Below are 10,423 nucleotides of genomic sequence, written 5' to 3' on the forward strand. Positions count from 1 at the left end.
AACTCTTGCAGAGCCATAAACCATGTCTCCTGGATAAACTGGTCCAACTGCATTGAAGTTGCACAAGCTCCCAAATGTCCATCCCCACAATGGAATCAGCAATGTCAGGAGTACAAGGTGTGAGCTTGCAACCTGCACCCTTATCCAGCAAAAATGGTTGCCATTAAGAAGGGGGCAGGGAATTCAGTCGTAAGGAGGGCAATCAAAGTCCCAGAGGATACGTTATAGGGGAAGGGAGGGGAAAACAGGTCCAGAGGTCACAAGGCCCTAAGGGGAGGGCGTCCACGGTAAGATCGCAGCTTCTGACGGAGGTGCCCTCCCCTTTCCTGCCCTTGGCACACGAGATCGAAGTTCATTCAGCTTCCAGCTCTCCCAGGATCTATCATCTACCCACCAGCCTGAAAATTAAGGCTGGATGAGAAAAGGCCCTTAAATGGATACATAAGGGCCTTAATTGGGGCAAGTGCAGGGGCTGGCCATCTGAGGCCCAGCATAAAACTGTGAGCAGGTCAGTGTGGGCAGGATCTGGACAGAATCCTGTCTATGGAATTTCAAGCTATCACCACCCTCTCCCCCATCAACCACCATCACCATTTCAGAACCTGCAGTGGGGAAGCATAAAATTCTGGCCCCTGCATTTAAAATCATGAATTCAGCACTGTTGGACCAAATAATCAATACTTTAAAAGGACGTGCAGAAAAATCTTAGGGTATATTTAAATGGTCTCTGCAAATGTTGCAATAAGTGACCAGGAGGCCTGGGTCCACTTTTTAAAACCAGACTTGGTTACTACAGTGTATGGATTTGGTTAATATTATTAAAGCATCAAACCCAGGTGATGTGTAACTATCAACTAATCTGGTCTGACATGACTCTCCTCCTGATTTACAGAATGCTTGCCAATTAAGGTCTGAGAGCAACTTTTGTGATCTCACTCTGGACTTTTACTGCAAATAAAATATGAGTTGTCCATTTAAATATCATTTGTGGAATATTAGGCAGCAAACCAAATTGAGCCTAATGTTTTTTTTTACTTAGGGATGAGAACATGATTGAGTGAGTAAATCAACAATACCAAAATAAAATTTGCGGTTCACTTCACTAATATAATCAAAACAAAAGTTTACAGCTGGTATGAAATGCTTTAAGATGTATAAGAAACAAACTAACAAATAGCTTTCACCACTGATGCCGGGCCGGGAGGGGGGGTGGGCGCGGGCGGGGGGCGGCGGCAGCATCCTCCCTTTCTTAGAAAGCAGGCTCTGTTTGAAAATGTAAATGCAAGTAGAAAAAGTAGGAAACCGATCAAGGGTTAAAACAATTTGATATTTTGATACTTATAGCATTGTGAAGATTATTTATCAATGCAAAATACAGCATAATCCACAATTTTATCAGCAAAACTAATAGGACCATGGAGCTGCATTTTCTTTATCAATGACCTCTTCATTTTCACTCTATTCATAAATTAACTAGTAGGCACCTTCACAATTTCACGAGTGAAGAAAGAAATAAAATTGAGAAATGTGTTACCTATCTATTACAACTATTTGTTTTGTTGAGGCACTGTACCTTTTTGTTAAATTGTTAAATGCCTGACAGGTATAATTTCCAGTGTTATTCAAAGTAATGCTAGTCATGATTAGTCGTTGCCCTTTTTGTTGAAGAGCGGTATCGTTGAGATACCATTCCAATTCTGCAGGTGGATTTGAGTCCGCAGAACAAGAAAAGGTAATGGTTCTTCCAGTAAAGTAAGCAGAAATATCAGGGTCTATGGATATATTAGGGAGTTCCGGTCCATCTAAAATAAATGCACAAATGTATTGTAATAAATTATGCTAAAACAAAAAGCAGTAGTGGACTATACAATGAGAGGAGATCACCACCACCACAGAAACTACATACTTTGTGTTTTCTACACACTGTCAATCATGCTGGTACTAAAATCAAGAAATTGTGCCATTTTCCCCAATGTTTTAGTGGAGGGACCTAATGTCAATTTCCCATTATGTAATGTTGGGGGCTCAGTGTCAATTTTCCCAAGTATGTAATGGTAGGGCTCAATACCAGTTTTCCATTGTGTGATGATGAGACCCAAATTCCACTTCCCAGTTTGTACTGGTGGGGCACAATATCAGTTTCCCAATACTAGTCTACCACTGAGCAACCAATTAGCATTACACAATTGGAAGTGAAGCATTTGAAGGGTAATCTTTGGAAAGTAGATGACTACGGCCATAATGGCTTTTCTCCTGGCATTGATAGAGCTACAGAGCACCACAGTGATTTGGCATGGAGTCAAACAGGCCTTACCCCTCCATGTGTTCAACAGTGCAGTGCAGTGTGTGTCTGGCAGTTTGAGGCTACTTCACTAAGCTCAATCAGGAGCAATGGTGACACAAGATTTGAATAGGCAAAATTGCAAAAGCACTCTGCTTCTGATGCTTTCTAGTCACTCATGTTAAACAGACATTGTTGGAGTTCAGAGAGGATCTATTTCCTGTAGTGAGCTGGAAGTTGGATAACGTACAGCTTCTCTTAAAATGCATGATTTGTAAAAGCCTGCTGGCCTCATACTGTAGTACTGTTGTATCAAATATTGTGATTTTTAAAATATAATTATTAAATTTGTTCAAATAGGAATCTCATTCCTCACTGTTACCTGAATTTCATTTTTATTTGGGATCTAAAATGAACTGATTAACTTAAATGCAAATATCAAACTCTAATTGAATCAATAGTTAGTGATAACTGTTCTGATATTATTTATTTAACCCATATGGATGAGATTATCTGCTTTCACCACGAGTCGAGTTAAAATTGAATAGTTATGTTCAGTGGCAATTGGAATCATCACTCAATAGCTTGCACACTCCAAAAAGTTATTTTGTGTGAGATTATTTTGTAAATAAATAGATGTGTAGGCAACACAAACCGTTCACTGTTCACCACCACCACCCATCAATGAATATCCTTATTACCAATCCTGTTTGAAAGTCAAAATATTTCAAGCATACTTCTTCAAACAAACTCAGAGCCAATTAGCCTTGATGTTGTATGCAAGTAGCTCACCATTTTTACAAGTTTCAATAAGTAATTTTACATGCAAAGATTCAAAATTTTCTCTTTTCCAATCTCAAATTCAGCAGGAATGGTAATAAGTTATAAAAATAATGATCCTTTGGGACACTTACAGGTGACATTTAAATTGTATGGGTCACTTGTCATTCCACTAAAGGAGTTGAATGCATAGCATGTGAATCCTCCATCAGACCGCAACACTCCAGAAATAGTCAGTGTGCTATTATCATCACTTAGATCAAACCTGTCATCAGGATTAATAGTGCTATTGTCCTCAAGCCACTGATATGAAACTGCTGTGCCTGATGCGAAGCACGTCAGAGCCACTGTGTCATTGTGTTCTACTGGGTTAGTGGCATTGGCTTTAACATTGGGCTTGGAAACAGGTTCTGTCAAAACACAGGAAAGTAATTAGCGCACTTCAGAAAGAGGTTTGCAGGATGGTTTGAGCGCCAGATTCTGAAGTTGCATTTGTGTACTCGATTTTCATCTGTGAATTCTTATAGAAAATAATTCCTGATACTTAAACCTTAAACTCTGCAAGTTTCAAATGTTTATACCAGAGATTCAGGCGAGGCAGAGCAAAGACATGTGTGCTCTGTCAATGTGGAACTCTGTTCTTCCTATCATTTACTTTGTAACATTTAACTTTTATCTGTAATGTTGTTCTTCAGCTCATAAATGTGAATTCACTACAAAATGTACAAGTGCAAACAAAAAGGATGAAACATTAAGGGGGCGATTCTCCCAAAAAAGCTCTAAGTGCTGAATTTGTGAGAAAAATGGTGGAAATCACGATTGTTTTTTCAGTGGGAGTTCAGACTCGAATTTCCCACACTCTGTGCAATGCAGAGGTCACAATCGTGAATATCATTAAAACCCCACGGGGGTGGGGCCTATTCATACCAGAGTCTGACAGTTCCGGGTCTCTGCGCATGCACAGTGACCCCGATCTGTCATCCTCCCGATCGCTGGCCAGCTCGATCGCTGGCCAGTCCGGGACCCCCTCACAGCTTATCCACCGGACACCCCCACGGCCCGATTGTGGCTCCTACAAGCATTCAAAGGCCAGCCCCAAACCGCAGCCCCCCACCCCACCCGGAGCGCCCCTATCTCCTGCCTCACCCCCCCAGCAGTGACGATCCTCCAACACTCCTCACCCCATCAGAAACCCCCCCCCCACAGAGTGGCAGACCCCCCCAGGAGGCAGACGTCCCTCCCATCGGAGGCAGATCTGCCGTCAGACAATGCCCCAGCCTGCCCCGATCACTGGCCTCCCTCCAGCTCCTACCGATGCTGTCTGCAGAGTGGGACCTCCCACCCCACCAATTGCCCCCTAGGCCCCACTCCCATCTAGCCCCATCCCCTCGCCCCCCCCCCCCCTCCTTTGGCACTGCCCCTTAGTCCCTGCTCCCTTGGCACTGTCCCATGCCTGGTGTGCAGTGTCACGTTGCCCCCGGACATGGGCACTTTGCCCATTGGGCACACAGGGCACAGACTGGCACTGACAGGGTTCCCATGCCCGGAGGGGACCACCCCCTGGGGTGCCCCGATTGTCCCCCCTTCACTCTAACGGGGTCCCCAAAAGTGGGGAGCTACTCTAAACTGCGTCGGAGTGAAATTGCACTGGCTGGGTGGGAGATGCCATCGGGTCCAGAGAACTCAGTCCCGGGCTCGATAATCACATGCAAATAACACTGAAAAAATAGATTAAAATGACTTACCTGGTGTTCCCACCGATTTCCTGCCTGGTCCTAACTGCGCCGGATATCCAGCGCTGGGAGACACGCATGCATCAGGAACGCATGCGCGAATCCTGTGAATCGGCGCATGCGCGCATCTCCTGACTGAACCCGCCAAAACAGCGGGTCGGAATGGGAGAATCGCCCCCAAAATGTTGGAATCTACCCAGCTATTGTTCAGTACCTTGTGAAGGAAAGAATTCTTGTGTGGATAGAAAACAACTAGCTGGATAAATAAATGAAGAGACAAAAACAAGAGGCTAAGGTAAAAGTGACATACATACATGCATACACAGGGACATGTTCTCTGTAAACAGGAATGTAATCTTGTATTGTTCTATTTCTGATTACCTGGGAGTAATCTGTTAATTATTGTTTTGTGCCGATCAACATCTTAGTCAATTAGAGTCAACTTTAAATTGTTGTTATAGTTTGAAATTTGGTATTTTTCCTTTTGTCCTGATGAGTGCAGAGCAAAAAGCTTCAACCACATGTCACTCTTTACAGCAGTGTTCAAACTCTGTACAACCTTCACCATTTCTGCATAGCCCTAGACATTTCCCCTTTTCAGATAACAATCCTGTTGAATGTATTGTGAACCCGCCTTCAGCACACTCTCATGTAGTGCATTCCAGATCCTGACCACTCCTGTGTAGTAAAATGATTTCCTGGTGTCACCATTGCTTAATTTCTAAGGAGAACAGTCCAGCTTCTGCAATCTATTTTCTAAACTGAAGTTTTACATCGCTGGAGCAATTCTCGTGAATTAATTCTGCACCTTCACTCATGCCCTTAAAGCCTTCCGCAAGTATGGTGCACCAAACAGGATGCAATGCACCAGATGAGACCAAACAGTATTTCATGTGTTACACCTTGACATCACCAGATAAGAGGCATATTTCACCTAAACTACCCCTTCCCTCAGCAAACAGAAACCATTTTCAAATAAATGTAATCCAGCTATTAATCATTTTAATAGCGTAATTTTATTGACTTGCAACATCAAGACAGATTGTGATGTCAATTATGATTATTCTTTCACTCTGATAGCAACTTCTTCAGAATTATCTGCAGCAATTCATTTAGCATCTGTCAATTTATAGTTCTCTATTAACATCCTCCAATTAAATTTAATTGTGGTCGGAAAGGAAAATACATGGGAATTTTTTTTCAGTAATAGGAACAACATTTCTTTCCTATAACATTAGCAGGGTGGACAGCAGTAATTTGATTTTACTTCTGAGAAATTGCAAGACAGAAAATGCCGATCGATCATTAATTTGTTCTAACAAATAGATATTAATACACGGACACTCCAAGGGGAAGCACAATCATTGGACATCATTCTGGACACTAGCAGTTTTGTCAAGGTGAAGTTATTTTCAAAGTTCCGTCCAAACCGTTTAACTTCCATCTGGCTATCAGTCCAAACTTTTGTAACTGGAAACTGGCATTCGTACGAGCCAAGGTTCCTGTTCCTGTTTGTTCAGAATTTTGAGCGCAATGCCATGAATACCCCATGCGCTGGAGACTAACTCTGACCAAAATAAAAGCAAATTACTGCGAATACTGGAATCTGAGAAAATGCTGGAAAATCTCAGCACGTCTGGCAGCATCTGTGAGGAGAGAAAAGAGCCGATGTTTCGAGTCCAGATGACCCTTTGTCAAAGCTTTAACAAAGGGTTGTTTGGACTCGAAATGTTGGCTCTTTTATCTCCTTACAGCTGCTGCCAGACCTGCTGAGATTTTCCAATATTTTCTCTTTTGGTTACTAACTCTGACCACATTGTTTCAGGCAAATGGACATCTACATGGGGCGGCATAGTGGTTAGCCCTGTTGCTTTGCAGTGCCAAGCATTGAGCAGTGCCAAGATGCAGGGCCAGAGGGGGCAGGGCCAGACCGGGTTCGATTCCGGCTTGGGTCACTATCTGTGTGGAGTTTGTACGTTCTCCTCGTGTTTGCGTGGGTTTCATCCGGGTACTCTGGTTTCCTCCCACAGTCTGAAAGATGTGCTGGTTAGATGGATTGACCCGAACAGGCGCTGGACTGTGGTGACTCGGCGAATTTCACAGTAACTTTATTGCAGTGTTAATGTAAGCCTTACTTGTGACTAATAAATAAAAACTTTGAACATAAATTGCCCCTTAGTATCAGGGGGACTAGCAGGGTAAATATGTGGAGTTACGGGGATAGAGCCTGGGTGGATTTGTGGTCAGTGCAGGTTCATTGGGCCAAATGGCCTCCTTCAGCACTGTAAGGATTCTATGGATTCTATGAACTGGCCAAAAAGAGGGGCGATTTTACTGTTGCGTCCCACTCGCCAAAGGGTGGGGCAAGCTGGTAGGATCATGAAAAAGCTGAGAGATCAGGTTTACTCCTGATTTCTTGCCTCTCATGATCCCATTTCTGGCGCGAGGCTCAATAATTTATTCAAATTAAATTTAAATATGTTTTACATTGATTTAACGAGCCCAGGACTCTATTGTCTGGGCTCACTTGTTTCTGTGTCCTCGCCGGGAGACATTTCCTCTGGTGAGGATCACAGCTGGTCTCCAGTTGTGATAGTCGTGCCGGTAGCACCTTGCTCAATGCCAGCATGGGCACTGCCAGTCTAGCACTCTGGCAGTGCCAGCCTGACACCCTTGCACTGCCCATTGGGCACCTTGGCATTCCCCATCAACAGTGAGCAGTGCCAAGATGCAGGGCCAGAGGGGGCAGGGGCAGACCGGGGGTGGCTGGTCGGTAGTGGGGGGTGGACCCGTTATGCACTCTGCATTAGGAATCATTGGGGGGAGGGAGAGGGGGGGCCCGGTGGTGCTCTGAACAAGGATCAGTGGGGGGATGGGAACAATCAGGACTGGCCATGGGGAGTTGCAGTCAGTGATTGATGAGCGGATCAGGCCAGTAATCGAGGGGGCGGGGGGGCTGCGGTTCAGGCTGGCAATCAGGTGGTGGGGGAATTGTGGGGTAGATTAGGCTGGGTAGGGGAATCGCAATAAACCGTGGGCCCCCATGGTAGTTGGGGAGTTGCTATGTTGAGGCAGGCTGACAGCAGCAGAGGCTGAGGGACAGGCCTCTGCTGCTCGAGACCTGCACATGTGCAATGGCACCCTCTGCTGCCCTTAGCAGTGCTCGGGAGATTTCAGTCCCTTGCCCAACCCCTTCCAGGTCAGAAACGGTTCTGAGGATTTATTTTACCCTGAGTGCATAAAATAGCAGATTTGAACTCGCCCAAAAAATGGATCAGAAACTCTCCCGTTTTCATGGCTGTCCTCAACTTAGAATTTTTTTGGTAAGATTGCCCTCTATGGATATGTTAGCATTCAATGGTTATGGCTATAACTCACTTCTGTTTAACATTCTTCTGTATTTAGCACCATTTCATTTGATTCTTTCAGATTATGCTGACAACTGCGCGCATACAATACGGAACTACCACACCTAAATTAGGGTACATTTATTTAATTATTGGAACTTTGATGTGAGATTTCTTTATTTTCAAGCCATTTAGGACTAAGATGAGGAAGAACTTCTTAGAGAGTTGTGAACCTGTGGAATCTCTACCACAGAAAGCTGTTGGGCCAGTTTGTTAGATATGTTCAAGAGGAAGCTTGATGTGGCTCCTGTGCTTAAAGGGATCAAAGAGTATGGAGAGAAAGTGGGAATAAGATACTGAAAGTGAATGATCAACCATGATCATATTGAATGATGGTGCAGGCTTGAAGGGCTGAATAGCCTACTCCAATGCCAATTTTCTATGTTCCCATGTTTCTAACACCGGTGCAGTTGTAATATAAATTCAGCCCGACCAAAGATAATGGAATAAGGTGGTGGAGATTGGAGATTCCCTGGAAATGCAGTGCAGTTGGTTCTGTGCTCAGGTGGGCTCTAACTTGACAGCTTCATCTATCAGTGCACCGGGGTGGCACAGTTGGTAGCACCGCTGCCTCACAGCTCCAGGGACCCAGGCTTGATTCCCGACTTGGGTGACTGCCTCTGCGCAGTTTCCCCAGTGTGTGTGGGTTTCCTCCGGGTGCTCCAGTTTCTTCCTACAGATGTGGAGATGCCGGTGTTGGACTGGGGTAAACACAGTAAGAAGTTTAACAACACCAGGTTAAAGTCCAACAGGTTTATTTGATAGCAAATGCCACTAGCTTTCGGAGCGCTGCCCCTTCGTCAGGTCCTGACGAAGGGGCAGCACTCCGAAAGCTAGTGGCATTTACTACCAAATAAACCTGTTGGACTTTAACCTGGTGTTGTTAAACTTCTTACTGTGTTCTTCCCACAGTCCAAAGACGTGCTGGTTAAGTGCACTGGCCATGCTAAATTCTCCCTCCGAACAGGCTCCTGAGTGTGGGGACAGGGTATTTTCACAGTAGTTTCATTGCAGTGGCAATGTAAACCTACTTGTGACACTAATAAATAAACTTTAAATTAGTGTGGTGGACTATAATTCTGCAGCACCCCTCTTCGGACGGCAACTGCTGCAATTCTGGCTGTGATTTCTATTTAAAACAACCTTTCTTCCAACAATTCCGCCATACGACCCCGAAGCACCAGGGTGCAAGTGTGCACCACCCCCCCCCCCCCCCGCCCCCCGCTCTCCCGGTGACCCAATGCTGATGTCATCATGCTGGCTGGCGTCATCCCGCTTGCGCAGAAGACAAAGACTTGTCACTTACCAAGGACATTCAGAGTGATGGTTGCTGTTGATTCACTGCCGGTTTCTGGTATCATTTTAACAGTGTATTTCCCACTGTCCGAAACTGTCACTGACTTCAGCAGGAGCGATCCGTTAGGAAGGAATAACTCAGCCCGACCTTCGTAATCACTATTCATAATAAAACCTGCACCGACCCACTGAGCGACAGTTCCATCCTGGAATTCCCAGTTCCCACTCTTCACCGCAGCTAACGGCTTCACTGAGAAAAAAGCGTTTCCTTCTTCGGTCACATTAATCTGACTGTTTTCTGTCTGGATGATTAAACTCTGGGGCTCCGCTGAGGAAAGAAAATCACATTGAGAGAAGCGGTCAAACTCAACACAACACAGACTTTTCTAAGTGTTAATAACAACATCTCCGGATTTCCTTTCTGTGTAGTTTCTCCAATTACTAAAATAAATGATGTGAGAAAGTGATCCTCACCCACAGATATCAATAAACAAACAGCTAGGGCGGTCAGTGTCTCCATTCTGAGAACCGCGCCAGTCCCTGTTCCACTCGCTGACTGATCCACTCTTCCTGGTAAAGAGCAGATCATTTCACTCATTCACTGAAACCGCAATGCTGATTGGACCGAATACTGCCCGTATTTTCAGATGCAGGCTGGCGTTCTGAGTATCACTGACTGATCCACTCTTTCTGATCAGTTCACTCATTCACTAAGGCCGCAATGAGCGAGTGCTGTTTACTTGAGGGGAACTTGTGCAATTGGAGCTGTTAGATACCAATATGTTGTTTTTAGTAAAATTGCTGCCTGGCCCTTTTCTTTTGTGTTCGATCTCTTTTCCAGAGCCACAGGTTCGAAATATTTATCCCAAATCAAGAACTGTCTGTCCCGCAGACTGTTGCACCCACGCTGAGGCTCCGGCTGACTT

At 44.8% G+C, this 10,423-nt stretch overlaps 1 protein-coding gene across 1 annotated transcript in view; it reads right to left on the minus strand.

The window, feature by feature from the left end:
• Positions 1-10,066, minus strand: part of LOC144508389 (cell adhesion molecule CEACAM5-like) — a 63,991-nt gene extending 53,925 nt beyond the window's left edge. Inside the window, exons 1-4 of the mRNA XM_078236261.1 lie at positions 9,972-10,066; positions 9,508-9,825; positions 3,196-3,471; positions 1,535-1,802 (exon numbers count right to left, since the gene is read on the minus strand). Coding sequence (XP_078092387.1) covers positions 1,535-1,802; positions 3,196-3,471; positions 9,508-9,825; positions 9,972-10,017 — 908 coding nt within the window. The 5' untranslated portion in view covers positions 10,018-10,066. The remainder of the gene's footprint in view (positions 1-1,534; positions 1,803-3,195; positions 3,472-9,507; positions 9,826-9,971) is intronic.
• Positions 10,067-10,423: the final 357 nt, after the last annotated feature.

The sequence above is a fragment of the Mustelus asterias genome, chromosome 20 (genome assembly GCF_964213995.1).
Source record: "Mustelus asterias chromosome 20, sMusAst1.hap1.1, whole genome shotgun sequence".
Lineage (NCBI taxonomy): Eukaryota > Metazoa > Chordata > Chondrichthyes > Carcharhiniformes > Triakidae > Mustelus > Mustelus asterias.